Source organism: Hyla sarda, chromosome 9 (assembly GCF_029499605.1).
Source record: "Hyla sarda isolate aHylSar1 chromosome 9, aHylSar1.hap1, whole genome shotgun sequence".
Lineage (NCBI taxonomy): Eukaryota > Metazoa > Chordata > Amphibia > Anura > Hylidae > Hyla > Hyla sarda.
Window position 1 is genome coordinate 6,068,967 of NC_079197.1, and position 18,955 is coordinate 6,087,921.

General features: G+C 42.2%; 1 protein-coding gene across 4 annotated transcripts in view; it reads right to left on the reverse strand.

The window, feature by feature from the left end:
- Positions 1 to 3,527: 3,527 nt before the first annotated feature.
- The window catches only part of NPDC1 (neural proliferation, differentiation and control 1), an 89,674-nt gene continuing 74,246 nt past the window's right edge, over positions 3,528 to 18,955 (reverse strand). For 3 of the 4 annotated variants that reach the window (XM_056539250.1, XM_056539251.1, XM_056539253.1), the window contains 7 exons: positions 17,579 to 17,704; positions 15,168 to 15,234; positions 13,636 to 13,720; positions 12,875 to 12,954; positions 12,673 to 12,769; positions 9,477 to 9,518; positions 3,528 to 6,469 (listed from right to left, as the gene is read on the reverse strand). In XM_056539250.1, the coding sequence (XP_056395225.1) occupies positions 6,395 to 6,469; positions 9,477 to 9,518; positions 12,673 to 12,769; positions 12,875 to 12,954; positions 13,636 to 13,720; positions 15,168 to 15,234; positions 17,579 to 17,704 (572 nt within the window). In that variant the 3' untranslated portion in view covers positions 3,528 to 6,394. The remainder of the gene's footprint in view (positions 6,470 to 9,476; positions 9,519 to 12,672; positions 12,770 to 12,874; positions 12,955 to 13,635; positions 13,721 to 15,167; positions 15,235 to 17,578; positions 17,705 to 18,955) is intronic. The other variant, XM_056539252.1, reaches the window with a different exon arrangement.

Consider the following 18,955-nt stretch of genomic DNA (forward strand, 5'->3'; position numbering starts at 1 on the left):
ACCCAGACTGGAAAACGTTCATGTCCAATGGCTATAAAACCCCTTCACCTTAATGCACAATCCACATTAATCCAGCCTCAGCGGGTGAAGGATGATCAGATATTCTGAATAAGATGCCCAAAATAAAAAGGGTTCAAACCTGCCGCTACTTTGTATTCTAGACTGGAGCTCAATAGAAACTTCTGGTGCTTTATTAAAGTGCCGCAGAATTTGTTAGTGCTATACAAATAAATATTACTATTATTATTCTGCGCTACAGTCACATGACCGCGGGCAACCTGCAATGATAATGGGAAATCCTGTATTTATTGGGGATATATTGAGGTTATGATCTGAGATGAGGTTCAGTATTGTGATTAGAGATGAGCGAATTTACAGTAAATTTGATTCGTCACGAACTTCTCGGCTCGGCAGTTGATGACTTATCCTGCATAAATTAGTTCAGCTTTGAGGTGCTCCCGTGGGCTGGAAAAGGTGGATACATTCCTAGGAAAGAGTCTCCTAGGACTGTATCCACCTTTTCCAGCCCACGGGAGCACCTGAAAGCTGAACTAATTTATGCAGGAAAAGTCATCAACTGCCGAGCTGAGAAGTTTGTGACGAATCGAATTTACTGTAAGTTCGCTCGTCTCTAATTGTGATATTCCCCCTTATACTGTAGTTCGGCCCGGATTATCAGATGCCAGATTCAATTTCACTATATATGTAAAGCAGTGTTTTCCAACCAGGGTGCCTCCAGCTGTTGCAAAACTACAACTCCCAGCATGCCCGGACAGCCAAAGGCTGTCCGGGCATGCTGGGAGTTGTAGTTTTGCAACAGCTGGAGACAGCCCTGCTCTATTTCTATAGCTATACAATACTTAACTTTACCTACTGCTATCTGGCATTATTAATATCGCTATTTCATCACTAGAGACATGGTTACACTTAGCTTTAAAGGGGTACTCCGGTGGAAGTTATTATTTTTTCAAATCAACTGGTGCCAGAAAGTTTTAAAGATTTGTAAATTGCTTCAATTAAAAAAATCTTAATCCTTCCAGTACTTATCATCTGCTGTAGGTTCCACAGGAAGTTGAGTAGTTGTTTGCAGTCTGACCACAGTGCTCTCTGCTGCCACCTCTGTCTGTATCAAGAACTGTGCAAATCCCCATAGCAAAACCTCTCCTGCTCTGCACAGTTCCTGACACTGACAGAAGGGGGCAGCAGAGAGCACTGTGGTCAGACTGGAAAAAACTACACAACTTCCTGTGGAGCATACAGCAGCTGTTAACCCTTCCAGTACTTAAGATTATTAAATAGTAGTCATTTACAAATCTGTATAACTTTCTGGCAATGGTTGATTTGATTAAAAAAAAAAAAACCTTTAACTACAGCTATCTGGCATTAGTGACCGCTCTAAGTCTTCACTTATTTGTACAATACCTAACTTTACCGGCAGCTTCCTGGCATTGGTTTTCTCCCCACTTCATTGCTCAATTCTTGGCTCTACAATATACCCAGCTTTACCAGCAGCTGCCTGGCATCAGTATACTCCCAACAAGGCTTGGGTTAGCCACAGAATACCCAGCTTTACCAGCAGCTGCCTGGCATTGGTATACTCCCGACAAGGCTTGGGTTAGCCACAGAATACTCAGCTTTACCAGCAGCTGCCTGGCATTGGTTTTCTCCACACTTCATTGCACTACAATATACCCAGCTTTACCAGCAGCTGCCTGGCATTGGTATACTCCCGACAAGGCTTGGGTAAGCGACAGAATACCCAGCTTTACCAGCAGCTGCCTGGCATTAGCTTACTCCCGACAAGGCTCGGCTTAGACATAAGTTGTAGTTTTGCAACAGCTGGAGGCACCCTGGTTGGGAAACACTCATGTAAAGTCTTATTGGAAGATTCCATCGGTTTAGAAATTGGAGCTGAAAAGAATATTCAGATAAGATGCAAATAGAGAATCTCTCTAGGGCAGTGTTTCCCAAGCAGTGTGCCTCCAGCTGATGCAAAACTACAACTCCCAGCATGCCCGGACAGCCTTCGGCTGTCCGGGCATGCTGGGAGTTGTAGTCTTGCCACAGCTGGAGGAACCCTGGTTGGGAAACACAGCTCTAGGGCCATGTTCACACATTCAGAGTGCGAGCACCGGCATATATCTCATAGACTGTTATGCAGTCCGTGCGGAGCACGTTCCTTTTTTTCTGCAGACATGGAAATTTCGGACGTGTGCACAATACAGTAGAATCAGGACTCTGCTGCTCCGGAATCTCCGCCAGAATTACACATGGAGATTCCGGACATGTGAACATGGCCTTAAGAAGCTTCCACTCAGATTCCATTCTGCCCAAGCTGGCAGCGGATTTTTAGCAGATTCGAGGATTCTGCGCAGAATTTAGGCGCAATTCATGCAGAATTTAATGGACGTGGCTGCTGCATTCCACAATAACTACGGACACGTTCAATGTTTTTGCAGGATCCAGAAGGCGGAATTTTCGCAATGGAAATTCCACTGTGTGAACGGGACAGCAGGATCCCCATTCAACACAATGGGGGAGATTTATCAAAACCCGTCCAGGTGCCAACAGCAACCAATCAGATGGCTTCTTTCGTTTTTAACACGGCCTCTGCAAAATGAAAGAAGCCATCTGATTGGTTACTAGGGGCAACTTTTACTTTACAAGTAATTTTTCCAGTGGATTCTGCTCAGTAATTCCATTGTGTGACATTGACCTTGGAGTCCGTTCACACTACTGAAATTCCGATGCAGACGCCTCCTGAATTATCTCCAGGCAGAGAGTCCATAGTGTGAACATAACCCTATTGATCCGTGTATGGTTATCCATCAGAAGTTATGTATTATAAGTTCTCTTTGCTGATATCAACACAATTCAATCCACTACGACCTTAAAGATCTGTTCATCCTGAGTCTCCTGGTGCAGGATCAATTACTTCACTGACACCAACAATAATACAGAGTTATATACCATTTGGACACTCTTAAAGGGGTACTCCACTGGAAAACATTTTTTTTAATCAACTGGTGCCAGAAATTTAAACAGATTTGGAAATTACTTAATCTTAATCCTTCCAGTACTTATCAGCTGCTGTATGTTCCACAGGAAGTTCTTTTCTTTTTGAATTTCCTTTCTGCCTGGCCAAAGTGCTCTCTGCTGACACCTCTGTTCATGTCAGGAACTGTCCAGAGTAGGAGCAAATCCCCATAGCAAACCAATCCTGACACGGACAGAGGTGTCAGCAGAGAGCACTGTGGTCAGACAGAAAGGAAATTCAAAAAGAAAATAACTTTTGTGGAGCATAATACAGCAGCTGAGAAGTACTGGAAGGATTAAGATGTTTTAATAGAAGTAATTTACAAATCTGTATAACTTTCTGGCACCAGTTGATTTAAAATAAATAGTTTTCCACCGGAGTACCCCTTTAATGGTGATGGTAAATCCATCAAAAGTAACAGCGACACCCCCCTCCCCCCTCCCTCCAATTTCTCTGCTCCATTTTGCATCAAGAAACAAAAACCACTTACTGAGATAAATAAAATGTCTAATATATTGGTAAAAGGAGCGGAATAGCATCTGCAAAAGGAAAGACACGGACAGACACAGAATAATTCTCTCATATTTTACAATTACAATTTGTGCAAAGAAAAGAAAAATGACGGTTTTACTGTTCTCAGCTGTGATTGATGGAATCTACAAGTAGTGCAATACGGATTGGAAACAGCGCCCCCTGCTGAGCGACCCTGTAGACGCATACAATGACACAGGAAACCTCCTCACCAGCACTAGATATGGTCTGCGTCCATGATTGGGGGGAGGTGACAGACTGCAGAGGTCATTTCAGGAGGTCACATGGGTGGAGGGGTCTGGGTGCTTGGACTACTATGGACCCCCCCCCCCCTCCCTCCCAATTTTGATAAAGAGACAACCCTATATACATCTCTCTACGTAATTGAGATGAGAGACTTTAAAAGGGTTATCCAGGATGTGAAAAACATAGCTGCATTCTTCCATAAACAGCCCCACACCTGGTTGTGTGTGGTATTACAACTCAGCTTGACTAACTTCAATGGAACTGCGCTGTAATACCAGGGGCAACCTGAGGACAAGAGTGGCGCTATTTTTTATTTTTATTTTGTTTCGGAAATCAGCTATGATTTGTAATCCTGGATAAGTTGGCCGCACATGGTGAGATCTAGACTGAGTTTTGGGCAATTTCATCTTTCCTCGGAGCCCTGTGATTAAACATGTTTTACAGATGACTATACACTAGTGGTCTCCAAACTATGGACCTCCAGCTGTTGCAAAACTGCAACTCTAAGATGCTGGGAGTTGTAGTTTTGCAACAGCCGGAGGCACACTGGTTGGGACACACTGCGTTAGGGTCTGTAGAGGTAAATAGGGTGTCCTCAAACACTCCCCGAAGGGAAGGAAGACCCTGTGCTCCATATTGGATTAGGGCAGGACTGTTATGTCTATAAAGTTATATAACTCTGGTGCTCAATAATTTACCTTCTTACCCGATGCCTCTTCCCAGATCCCAGCATGTCCTCTGCAGCCTGCAATCTTAAAGAAGTACCCCCCCCCCTATACCTGTGGCCGGACAGACACTCCCCCCATCCATGCATTCGCTATAGGAGCGCCGGATATAGCCGGGTAGATCGCTCAAAATATCACCAACGCACCTATAGAGAATGCAGAGAGGAGGCGGGTCGAACCTACTCCATGCATGGGGAGATTCAGGTCCCGTTCGGACCCCCCGCGATCAAACACTCATCCCCACTCCTGTGGAAACGGGATATGTTTTCAAATGCTGGAGTACCCCTCTTCAAATGGGTAGCGCAGCTTCAAAAAGCAGGGTTAAAGGAACTGTCCAGTGTTAGAAAAACATGGCTGTATAGACAGCATCTGGTATTGCAGTGCAATCCAATTCCCTTGTATGGGGGATAAGCTGCAATACCAGACACAGCCTATGGACAGGGGTGGCGCTGTTTAAAGTGGACCCTTTTAACTACATAGTACAGTATTTCCCAATCAGAGTGCCTCCAGCTGTGGAAAAACTACAACTCCCAGCATGCCCGGACAGCCAACGGCTGTCCGGGCATGCTGGGAGTTGTAGTTTTGCAACAGCTGGAGGTCTACTAGTTAGGAAAACATTAACTTAGCACATGTCCCATACAGACGTGCACAAACCCTTTTAACTACCTAGTACACTGTTCCTAACTAGTGTGCCTCCAGCTGTTGCAAAACTACATCTCCCAGCATGCTGGGAGTTATAGTTTTGCAACAGCTGGAGGCCTACTGGTTGGGAAACACTAACTTAGCACATGTCCCATTCAGACATGCACAAACCACTGTTTAAAGCGGACCCTTTTAACTATGTAGTACTCTGTTCCTAGCTAGTGTGCCTCCAGCTGTTGCAAAATTACATCTCCCAGCATGCTGGGAGTTGTAGTTTTGCAACAGCTGGAGGCACTTTGGTTGGGAAACACTAACTTAGCACATGTCCCATACAGACATGCACAAACCTACATATAAAACACAGCGAGGTCAGAGTATTCATTTCTGCATTGCTATATTCTGACATACCTGCAAAGGTTGCGTGTAAGGGACACCAGGCGGGTTGCGTTCCGTCTTAAAGGGGAAGCTACCCCCCAAAATTATCTTCCTGCAAGAAAATATATCACTTTTTTTTTTCAGACTGTACGGCCCTACCTGTGATTGTTTTTTTGTTTTTGTTTTTTTTAGACAAAACAAGACAGCAACGTAAACCATGAAGGGAGTATGGCTTTAAATGCCATCTGGGTAACGGATACATTGTATATATATCGGGATACATTACAATATGTTTATAAAAGTGCAAATGTTATTCAAGGAAGTAACAATCAATCTTCTTTTTTTTTTTTATCTCCGGACACATAATGAACCGATATGGATAACAAGCTGCCGAGCTCCAGACTGGCTCTGTGCACTCGGAAGGTAGATTCTCCAGTCTGAGACGGTCGGATTTCCCTCTCGCTCGCTGTCATGAACACGTGACCATCCCATCTTCGCCAAAGAAGGAGAAGATTCAAATGGAAAAAAAGAAAAAAGGAAAAAAAAAAAATATATTTTAAATTATAAAAATAAAAATAAAAAGAGGTCGGAGTATCCGGGCGACGGGTCGTCACTTGTTTAACAGTCTTTACTATTTTGTCACTGCCAGTGGAGCTGAAAACAGTCCTTTTTTTTTTTGCTAAATTAAAAAAAAACATTATAATATTTAAAATAAAACAAAATAGTTGATCATATTCAGGAAAAAAAATCTCAAAACGTTTATGGAATTTTTTTTTGACGTCTTGAGCTTTATTGATTTTTTTTTCAGAACTGGGTCTTGGTTTGCAGGCGGAGTTGGCTAGTGATGGCCATTGGTCGGGTGGTGGAGGGAGGAGTCGTCAAAGAGCGGATTTTTTACCTCCATTTCTCCTGTCTGAAAAAAAAAAAAAATTATAGAAATAAAGTGTAAATCAGATAAATCCGTGTATCATATCATAATAATAATAAAAATAATGATACTATAAATAAATAATGATTAAAAATGCAAAGTGTAAATTAGATACATCAGTCTATTATAATAATAATAATAATAATACTATAATTAAATAAATGATTAAAAATGCAAAGTGTAAATTAGATACATCAGTCTATTATAATAATAACAATAATAATAATACTATAATTAAATAAATAAATAAATGATTAAAAATGCAAAGTGTAAATGAGATGCATCAGTGTATTATATAACAATAATAATAATAATAAATATTGATAAAAGAAATGTAATGTGTAAATGAGATGCATCAGTGTATTTTATAACAATAATAATAATAAATATTGATAAAAGAAATGTAATGTGTAAATGAGATGCATCAGTGTATTATATAACAATAATAATAATAAATATTGATAAAAGAAATGTAATGTGTAAATGAGATGCATCAGTGTATTATATGACAATAACAATAATAAATATTGATAAAAGAAATGTAACGTGTAAATGAGATGCATCAGTGTATTATATAGAAAAAATAATAATAATAATAATAATAAATATTGATAAAAGAAATGTAACGTGTAAATGAGATGCATCAGTGTATTATATAACAAAAATAATAATAATAATAAATATTGATAACAGAAATGTAATGTGTAAATGAGATGCATCAGTGTATTATATAGAAAAAATAATAATAATAATAAATATTGATAAAAGAAATGCAAAGTGTAAATCAGATGCATCATAGTATCAAATAATAATAATATTAAAAATAAATGAATAATAAATGAAATGCAAAGTGTAAAAATCACACGCATCAATGTCTCATTTAATAATAAAAAATAAATAAATAATCATACATAAAATCGCAATTTTTCGAACTCACTATAGGTTCTTCTTCAAGCCTATTGTTGGTTCAAAATTTAGCAATTTCTCTGTAACACTAATGGGTGAATAATTCTTCCATCCACTGTAGGAGATATTCCGCTGCAGCAGCCTCCTATTGTCTTCAATGGGATTCTGTCCCCTTACAGAACTGCTGTATTCAGATGTATCAGAAGGACCTTTGGGGGGTCTTCACAAGTCTAGGCCAGTATTTTCCAAACAGGATGCCTCCAGCTGTTGCAAAACTGCAACTCCCAGCATGCCCGGACAGCCGTTGGCTGTCCGGGCATGCTGGGAGTTGTAGTTTTGCAGCAGCTGGAGGCAAACTGTTGGAAAACACTTGTTTAGCTCCTTTGCTATAGGTAAACAATATGTTCTAGTTCTTAAAGGGGTACTCCACTGGGAACATTTTTTTTTTTTTTAATCATCTGGTGCCAGAAAGTTATACAGATTTGTAAATTACTTCTATTTAAAAATCTTAACCCTTCCAGTACTTATCAGCCGCTGTATGCTCCACAGGAAGTTATTTTCTTTTTGAATTTCTTTTTCTGTCTGACCACAGTGCTCTCTGCTGACACCTCTGTCCTTTTTAGGAACTGTCCAGAGTAGAAGCAAATCCCCATAGAAAACATATCCTGCTCCGGACAGTTCCTGACATGGACAGAGGTGTCAGCAGAGAGCACTGTGGTCAGACTGGAAAGAACTACACAACTTCCTGTGGAGCATACAGCAGCTAATAAGTACTGGAAGGATTAAGATTTTTAAATAGAAGTAATTTACAAATCTGTTTAACTTTCCGGGACCAGTTGATTTAAAAAAATGTTTTCTAGTGGAGTACCCCTTTAAAGCCCCTCAGCTGCAGCCTTGACCCCCATTTTATGTAGTTATATTATAATGGGGCCTATGTGCTTTTGTATTATGGGGTTCTGGTTCCCGCTGCACAACATATGATTTCCCTTAATCTTGACGCTGCTGTTCTTTCCAGACAAGAGGGTCCAATCCCTTACAGTGGGGTTCTGCTGGGGCCCCCACACAGAAAACACACTATACGCTAAGCAAAGGGATAAGAACAGGAACCGACCAGCTAATCCCGAATACAAAACAGCACAGAGCCCTTTGACAGGCATCATCCGAGCCCCGGCGGCCGTCACAGCCGCTCATTGAAAGCTTTGACCCCTGTGGAGTAATTGGGGGGAGATTTATCAAAACCTGTCAGATGGCTTCTTTCATTTTCCAGAGGCAGTCTCAAAAATAAAAGAAGCGATCTGATTGGTTGCTATGGGCAACTCAGCATCTTTTTCTCTGTAGAGGTTTTGCTAAATCTCCCCCATTGTGTCTGTAACACTTTACCTTGTAACAAGGCTAATGAATGGCGGCATTGTTCTGTGAAAGGATCTATCACACTGCGGCAGCATGCAAACAAGCAGCAGGGATGGCGGAGCTTTTTTATCCCGTAATGCTATATTATGAAGGTTGCCTAATTTGGGACGCTACGCCCAGTGGCAAATTGTGTAATTATACGGTGACGGTGCCGTAACGCTGCACAAACCATAGGCAGTGATGGCGGGGGGGGGGGGGGGGGGGGGGATGATGGCGGCGTGCTCCATTCAGGATATAACGTATTTTCCATTTACTACACTTTTCCAATGGATTTGGCATAGTAGGATGAGAAAAGGCTATCAGATACTATATGTAGGAAAAGTGCTCTTTTTGGAACCCTGTTGCATTTTTACACTTTGCCATGAAGTGTTGTCCAACCAGGGTGCCTCCAGCTGTTGCAAAACTACAACTCCCAGGATGCCCGGACAGTTTTGCCACAGCTGGAGGCACACTGGTTGGTAAACATAGTTCTAACTGAAGGGGAATCCAGAACACTTGGAGGAAGGATTACATAAGTGTGTCCGGGCAGAGGCTGACCCCCTTGAGGCTGATCTGACATCGGCACTCGGAGGACCTCTGATACCAAATAGGATTACAAGCCCCTATTTACATCCCTCCCCTGCTGGGCACCCTGTACTACAGATGTAAATCCTAAAACATTTAGCCTCCATCTTACCTGATACTTTAGGGGCCCAGATTGTAAATGCTGCTTATATGTCTAAGGGTGCGGAGAAAAGAACTATAAACTAGAATCCAGAATCTATACATACAAATAAAACTGAGCTTGTGTATGTATATATGTATTTATGTATGTGTATGTATGTATGTATGTGTGTATGTATGTGTGTATGTATGTATATATGTATTTATGTATGTGTATGTATGTATGTATGTGTGTATGTATGTATGTGTGTATGTATGTGTGTATGTATGTGTGTATGTATGTGTGTATGTATGTATATATGTATTTATGTATGTGTGTATGCATGTATATGTATCTATGTGTATCTATGTATGTGTATATATATATATATATATATATATATATATATATATATATGTATCTATGTACAGTGGGGCAAAACAGTATTTAGTCAGCCACCAATTGTACAAGTTCACCCCATAATAAAGATGAGGCTGTAATTGTCATCATAGGATGTAACCTCAACTATGAGAGACAGAATGAGAAAAAAATCCATAAAATCACATTGTCTGATTTTTAAAGAATTTATTTGCTAATTATGGTGGGAAATAAGTATTTGGTCAATAACAAAAGTTCATCTCAATACTTTTCAATCTATACATCTTTTCAATACTATACATCTCAATGTTATATCCCTTTTGTTGGCCATGACAGAGGTCAAACGTTTTCTGTCTTCACAAGGTTTTCACACACTGTTGCTGGTATTTTGGACCATTCCTCCATGCAGATCTCCTCTAGAGCAGTGATGTTTTGGGGCTGTCACTGGGCAACATGGACTTTCAACTCCCTCCAAAGGTTTTCTATGGGGTTGAGATCTGGAGACTGGCTGGGCCACTCCAGGACCTTGAAATGCTTCTGATGAAGCCACTCCTTCATTGCCCGGGCAGTGTGTTTAGGATCATTGTCATGCTGAAAGACCCAGCCACGTATCATCTTAATTGCCCTTGCTGATGGAAGGAGGTTTTCACTCAAAATCTCCCGATACATGGCCCCATTCATTCTTTCCTTTACATGGATCAGTTGTCCTGGTCACTTAGCAGAAAAACAGCCCCAAAGTATGATGTTCCCACCCCCATGCTTCACAGTAGGTACGGTGTTCTTTGGATGCAACTCAGCATTCTTTCTCCTCCAAACACGACGAGTTGAGTTTTTACCAAAAAGTTCTACTTTGGTTTCATCTGACCATATGACATTCTCCCAAGCCTCTTCTGGATCATCCAAATGCTCTCTAGCAAACTTCAGACGGGCCCGGACATGTACTGGCTTAAGCAGGGGGACACGTCTGCCACTGCATGATTTGAGTCCCTGGCGGCATAGTGTGTTACTGATGGTAGCCTTTGTTACTTTGGTGCCAGCTCTCTGCAGGTCATCCACTAGGTCCCCCTGTGTGGTTCTGGGATTTTTGCTCACCGTTCTTGTGATCATCATGGGGTAAGATCTTGCGTGGAGCGCCAGACTGAGGGAGATTATCGGTGGTCTTGTAGGTCTTCCTTTTTCTAATAATTGCTCCCACAGTTGATTTCTTCACACCAAGCTGCTTGCCTATTGCAGATTCAGTCTTCCCAGCCTGGTGCACGTCTACAATTTTGTTTCTGGTGTCCTCCGACAGCTCTTTGGTCTTGGCCATAGTGGAGTTTGGAGTGTGACTGTTTGAGGTTGTGGACAGGTGTCTTTTATACTGATAACAAGCTCAAACAGGAGCCGTTAATACAGGTAACGAGTGGAGGACAGAGGAGACTCATAAAGAAGAAGCTACAGGTCTGTGAGAGCCAGAAATCTTGCTTGTTTGTAGATGACCAAATACTTATTTTCCACCATAATTTGCAAATAAATTCTTTAAAAATCAGACAATGTGATTTTATGGATTTCTTTTCTCATATCTCTCATAGTTGAGGTTATAACCTGTGATGATAATTACAGCCTCTCATCTTTATAAGGGGGAGAACTTGTACAATTGGTGGCTGACTAAATACATTTTTGTCCCACTGTATGTATGTATATGTATATATGTATGTGTATGTATATATTTATGTATGTGTATCTATGTGTATCTATGTATGTGTGTGTACCTATGTATGTATGTTATGTAACTTCCAAATGACTAGGAATATTTAGATGAAACTTGGTCACATGTTACTTATATGTCAACTAAAAATATAGTAGAGTTAAATTAACCCTAATCCACCCCCATTTGTGAGGGTCAGGGTTACTATGGGGCTGTAAAGATCGCCCAGGACTTTTAAACATTTAGATGTCTGCCCGGGTGAAGAGAATAGTTAGTGCGGGGCACTGGATATAAAGTAGGGATATTAGGATGGAAAATAGGACAGGACCATGAGGACGACAGATTAGGATAGGAGGTTGGGATATGAGAACGTGATTTGAGATTGGAATAGAAGAATGTGATGGGGAGGTCGGGATATGAAGATGGGATAAGAGGTCGGGATATGAAGATGGGATAAGAGGTCGGGATATGAAGATGGGATAAGAGGTCGGGATATGAAGATGGGATAAGAGGTCGGGATATGAAGATGGGATAAGAGGTCGGGATATGAAGATGGGATATGAAGATGGAATAAGAGGTCGGGATATGAAGATGGGATATGAGGCCGAGACACGAGGACGAGATATAAGGTCAGAATATGAGAATGGGATAGAAGGACTGGGCAATGCGATAGATAGTTCCCTATAAATAGAATCCCTTTAGTAGTCCTCCAGTTCCTTAGTGATATCACTAGGTGATGGTTAATCTGGCTGCCATTACATCCCTAAGGGTAGGTTCACACATGCATATTTTGCTGCTGATCTTCCTACCCATTGAAGTCAAAGAATAGGAAAATCTGAAGCAAAATACGCACGTGTAAAGGCATCGTAACAGGGGTTGTCAGTCAGCTTTAACCGATTCCTAAATAACAAATCAGGGAAGTATAACTTGTCAGAATTCGGAGAAAGCTGAATGTTGGACATAGAAACCTGTAAAGGAAAGTGATCAGCTGAGTGGGCAGGTACTGCTTCAAGTGCTTGTCTTGGATAGAGAGAGAAGATCAGAGAACGGTAGGGAGCAGAGCAGGAGCTGCGGGGGATCAGAGCAAGGTAAGTAAGCTCTTTTTTCCCTAATTTTTAAACAAGTACCGGAAATACTCCTGTAATAACCAGCGTTTGCACTTACTGGGGCTAAACCTGGACACTCGTATACTGTGAAATCACCGTCTTCATTCTCTTCGTCCGACGTGATGGCAGAATCCGGGTGTTTTAGCTCTTTATTTCTTTAAAAGATAAAAAAATAAAAATAAACATTAGATATGAATCTATGGGTCAGCTGACCAGAGGCCACACCCACTGCGCCCCCACACCGCTACAATAACACTCACTTATCCATGGAGATCATCTGTTGCTTCTGGTGCTGGAAGTGATACATTTGGGCATTTTGGGCCAATTTTTTATCACCGGGCTGAAACAACAACAAATAATAAATGAAATTAGAATAAAAAAATATTTGAAAAATGATTAGAAAAAAAAGAAAGAAAATAAATTAAATTAGAAAAACAAAAAAAGGCAAAATTGTGCAGATTTACAACAGTAATCACAACAGCTACAAAGTCTAAATGAGGTAATCCTCCTTGCTCAACTTTTTTTTGGGTCTCCTCAATGAAAATTTGGCCTAGTTAAACCATGAAATTGCCATGTATCACTGCTTAGCACAGTGTTTTCCAACCAGGGTGCCTCCAGCTGTTGCAAAACTACAACTCCCAGCATGCCCGGACAGCCGTTGGCTGTCCGGGCATGCTGGGGGTTGTAGGTTTGCAACAGCTGGAGGCATACTGGTTAGGAAACACTGATGTATGGAGTGAAAAGGCATTCGGGCATGCTGGGAATTGTAGTTCTGCAACAGCTGGAGGCACCCTGGTTGGGAAACACTGGCTTAGCAGGATTTTCAGCAGTACTGGGTAACAACCCATTTGAAAGCTACAACAGCAGCCATATTGGCACCCAGCTTTACCAGAGATACATTTAAATATGCAATGTAATGTCATTTATATTACGACAGGAACAGCTTATAGATCTGAGCTATTATTCCAGAATCATGGAGGGCAACATTAAAAAAAAAATAAAAAATAAAAACACAACATACCGACGTGTTCTCATATGGCGGAGGGGGAGACTGCTTGTATGCGGGGTAGTCTGTCCGTTCTGCCAGCTTCATCTCCTTGCGCATTCTATGAGGAAATAGAATGAAAAAAAGAATTAATGCTGGAACTACAGGTTCCGGTACACATTGGGTAACAAACTCAATTGTGACACCCTAGAACTTTTAATGCTGGGTTCATATATGGTGATCTACAGCAGTGTTTCCCAACCAGTGTGCCTCCAGCTGTTGCAAAACTACAACTCCCAGCATGCCTTTGGCTGTCCAGGCATGCTGGAAGTTGTAGCTTAGCAACAGCTGGAGAAACACTGATCTATAGTGTTACTTTCAGCACATACAGAAGATGTTGGTTGTTCCATTTCCCACTCAGGTGACTGCAGTATTTTTGTTGTAATTTTGTCACAGCTGGAGCCACACTGGTTGGGAAACACTGATCTATAATACAGAAGATGTTGGTTGTTCCTAATCCCACTCTGGTCCCAATGTATAGTATGTTGCTCTCTAATCTGTTTCTCATGTATTATTTTATGTTCCTGTATGTTCAGGTGACTGCAGTATTTTTGTTGTCATTTTGTCACAGCTGGAGGCACACTGGTTGGGAAACACTGATCTATAATACAGAAGATGTTGGTTGTTCCTTGTCCCAACTCTGGTCCCAATTAGAGATGAGCGAATTTATAGTAAATTCGATGCGTCACGAACTTCTCAGCTCGGCAGTTGATGGCTTATCCTGAATAAATTAGTTCAGCTTTCAGGTGCTCCGGTGGGCTGGAAAAGGTGGACACAGTCCTAGGAAAGAAAGAGTCTCCTAGGACTGTATCCACCTTTTCCAGCCCACGGGAGCACCTAAAAGCTGAACTAATTTATGCAGGATAAGTCATCAACTGCCGAGCTGAGAAGTTTGTGACGAATCGAATTTACTGTAAATTCGCTCATCTCTAGTCCCAATGTATAGTATGTTGCTCCCTTATCTCTTTCTAATGCATGATTTGATGTTCCTGTATGTTCTGGCGACTGCAGTATTTTTCTACAGTGTACTGATATCCTCTCTGTGTGAGAACTACTGTACTTGTATGTATCAGAAAGACCTTTACATGACAGTCTAGGCAAGTGCTTTCCAACCAGGATGCCTCCAGCTGTTGCAAAACTACTACTCCCAGCATGCCCGGACAGCCAACAGCTGTTTGGGCATGCTGGGAGTTATAGTTTTGCAACAGCTGGAGGCACACTGGATGGGAAACACTGCTCTAGAGCCACCCTGGATGGGAACGCACTATGTATTAGGTTAGTGCATATACACCACTTCCCCAATACACTTGCATTACTGAAATCACTATGTTGGGTGCAAGAGTGATCAGGTAGAGAATTGATGGATATACAGTTTTTCATTATTATTATTATTAATAATAATAATGATTATTATTTTTATGATTATTATTTTTTATTATGATATTTATTGCACGTACTGCTGCTCTGTAGACCTAAAACTCACAAAAAAAAAATATATATATATATACCTGCACCAGCACCCGCCAGCAATGATCAAAGCCAGGAGTCCGGCGACCCCACACGCCACCACGACACCTGCAGGGACACGGAAAGGAAAAGGTTAATTTAGGCCACAAAAGTGTAATGACAAAACATAATGGAGGAAGCAATTCCTTCCTCTCTGAAGGTGGTCGCCTGATGAGGAACCTACACATATATTAGCAGGTGCCTGGCACAATGATTCAAGTAAACAGTATAGGACACCATAGCCCATTGGTGCACAGTACAAGAGTTTTTTTTCTACAAGGGGACAGTGAAGGAGCCCTTTGCTTTGCCAGACCACAGACTGACCGCCTGTTTAGTCAAAGGGGTTATCCAGAATTAGGAAAAAATGCAGTTTTTTTTGTTGTTTTTTTTAAACAGCGCCACACCTGTCTTCAGGTAATATGTGGTATTACAACTGATCTCCGCTTTAATGGGATTGAGCTGCAATACTACACACATACTGGGCAGCTATGTTATTCATATCCTGAATAACCCCTTTATGCAATGGTATGTCTCCTGTATTGCTGCGCACATCGGATGGTCCGGACTCCAGGAAAGCTGGATGGCAGTGTAATGGCAGCCACACTGGCTATGGGATCGTTCATTACGTTTGGTGTAAATTAAGCCGTCAGTAGATAATGTTGTTGTGAGTCTTTTATTGTGGAGTTAAAGGTGAATGCAAGGGGAGAGGTAGTGAGGCCCCGCAGTGACCGGGCAATGGGCTCTCCGCTGGGGCTATTGTACTCCGCTCAGGCGGCCATCCTGACTCTTCCCAGACTTAATTGCTCTATTGTCCGGCTCAGCATCCTCTCATCCTTTCCTGGGGATCTTGTGCCTTTGACTGAACACTTGAACAAAACAAGGTTATGCAGGGAGGCACAATGGCCGTTTGAAGACAGATTAACAAGCCCTTTATAATGACAGATGAAAAGCGGAGAAAGGGTCACGTTACACCGAACGCTTCCCGGGTCCTTCCAGCAAGTTCAACACGTGTGGGGGGGGGGGGGGGGGATTGTGCAACCAATCAGGGAGACTCAATCACTTATTTATGAATTAGGGAAAGCATCTATAAATCCTTCAGTGGTCCTGTCAGTGTGTTATTTCCTCTATGTAGGGAAGCAGCAAGAAGCCAATATGGCAGCCACTGTCTCCAGCATTAAAGGGGTACTCCTTTGAAAACCTTTTTTCTTTTAAATCAACTGGTGGCAGAAAGTTAAACATATTTGTAAATTACTTCTATTAAAAAAAATCTTAATCCTTCCAGTACTTATTAGCTGCTGAATGCTACAGAGGAAATTCCTTTCTTTTTGGAACATTGATGACATCATGAACACAGTGCTCTCTGCTGACATCTCTGTCCATTTTAGCAACCGTGCATAGCAGATATATGCTAAGGGCAGCATGATGGCTCAGTGGATAGCACTGCTGCCTTGCAGTGCTGGGGCCTTGGGTTCAAATCCTTCTAAGGACAACAATAAATAAAGCGTTATTATTATTATAATAATGCCAGCAGAGAGAACTGTGGTCATGATATCATCAGAGAGCATTCCAAAAAGAAAAGAATTTCCTCTGTAGTATTCAGCAGCTAATAAGTACAGGAAGGATTAAGATTTTTTTAATAGAAGTAATTTACAAATATGTTTAACTTTCTGCCCCAAGTTGATTTAAAAGAAGGTTTTCACCGGAGTACCCCTTTAAAGAGAGTGTATGTGTGTGTGTATATATACATACATACATACACACATATGTATATATAATCTACCAAACAATAGATGAGGGCGCTGTTGTGGTCCTGGACCTAAATGATAAGGTCACTGTGTATAAAATGCTGTAGATAGCGGTCTGTTACTGCGGGAGATCGAGGTCCTCCTGCCTGTGAGTCCGGGGGTGCTGGGGACCAAGAAGCCCAAAGTTACATAACAGATAATAGCATAGAAGAAACAGGTACCCGCACTCACCGCTAGGCCGCTTCGACTCTTCTGGCGTGTACAGACCCGGTGTCAGACTCGTAGCAGGGCGCTCAGAAGCGAGGCGACTGCCACTGGCAGTCGCCTCGATTCTGAGCGCCCTGCTACGAGTCTGACACCGGATCGTCTGTACACGTCAGAAGAGTCGAACTACAGCAGCCTAGCGGTGAGTGCGGGTACCTGTTTCTTCTATGCTATTTTCACATATGTATATATGCCTCATTGCAGAATTAAATTGATATGCCCTCAGGAGGCCACTAAGCTTTCCTGGAGTCCTGAATGACAAATCAACCTAGTTATGCAGTGGTATGTACGGATGTGTGTTGAAGCAGACACACACTTGCCACTCTGGATTTTGGCAAAGCTTGGTGACGACCTCTTTTCTAGGAAACTCAAGAGATTTTGTCAAAACCGAACCAATTTTGTACCTAGCAGCACAGCGTCATTGGGAGGTCGCCTTGTTGGTCTAGGAGCACCTGGTACGTTGTTTCGCCCCGATGGTCCTTCTGCCGGTGGAGGAGGCGGAGGAGGAGCCTGGGACGTCGTGGCGTTTACTGATGGAAAGAAGAGACATGTTATTGAAGAGAGGGAGACGTCACTGATCTGTATAAAAGTAGAAAAAGGGAAAGACCGAAGGACGGCGCCTTGTGCGTTACCACAGATAAAGTGGAGGGGTGGGGGTTTTAGACTTCCCCTCCCTGCTAAAAGAAGGAGGGAGGTGCAGGCTCTATAAAGTGGCCGCTCACCTTAGGCGTATAGGAAATACGCATATCACCCCGTATAGGGGTATAAGAGATGAATGTGGATCCTGTGCAGCCCAAGGTCCAGGAGTACCAGCCGGTGTCCTGTGGATAACTGGGACATGGATGAAGAGAAAAAACCTTTGCCAGCCGGCGCTCAGAAGTCCATAGGAGGTATCACATTTGAGTCACGTAGATAAAGTATAGGCAACTTTATTGATGTACAGCAATGACTCGTTTTGGGGTATACACTACCATAGTACATGTCAATCTGAAGAAGGGGTAGTGTGTACCCCGAAACGAGTCATTGCTGTACATCAATAAAGTTGCCTATACTTTATCTACGTGACTCAAGTGTGATACCTCCTATGGACTTCTGAGCGCCGGCTGGCAAAGGTTTTTTCGCTTCATCCATATCCCATGTCACCGATCTGTCAGCTATACTGTGTGCAATACTGGGGGCAACAATGTGCAGCAGACAATCCCTTTATAGATATCCCTATACTGTAGGATATTTTAGTATCCTTCAGTTGCGTAGTGTTCCAAAGCTTATCAGGACTCACAGTCCTACAGGATTAGAAGCTACACTGTTGAATTATGGGGTGGCCACCCAGGATTACAGCCTGGTCCCAGCTATCTCCTGTACGGTGCCACGGCAGTCCGCAGGAAGCGGGGGTGCTGACCCCCCACAGGAAGCAGCGGCCAACATGCTCCCTCCATGTTCCTCTATGGGATACATGTCAGCCGCCACTTTGTGCGAGGTTGGCACCCCTCCTTCCTACGGACTGCTGGGGCCCTGTAAAGGAGATTGCAGGGGGTCCTTTGGATAGGACATAAGTTTTTTTTTTTCACTACACTACTACTTTAAATCTTTGTATGACTAAGGGTGTGCTCTACTACCCGAAACGCGTCACTTTTATACCACAATCCTTATGTCTGTATATGTAAGTCAGTAGAGATGAGCGAACTTACAGTAAATTAGATTCATCACGAACTTCTCGGCTCGGCAGTTGATGACTTTTCCTGCATAAATTAGTTCAGCTTTCAGGTGCTCCCGTGGGCTGG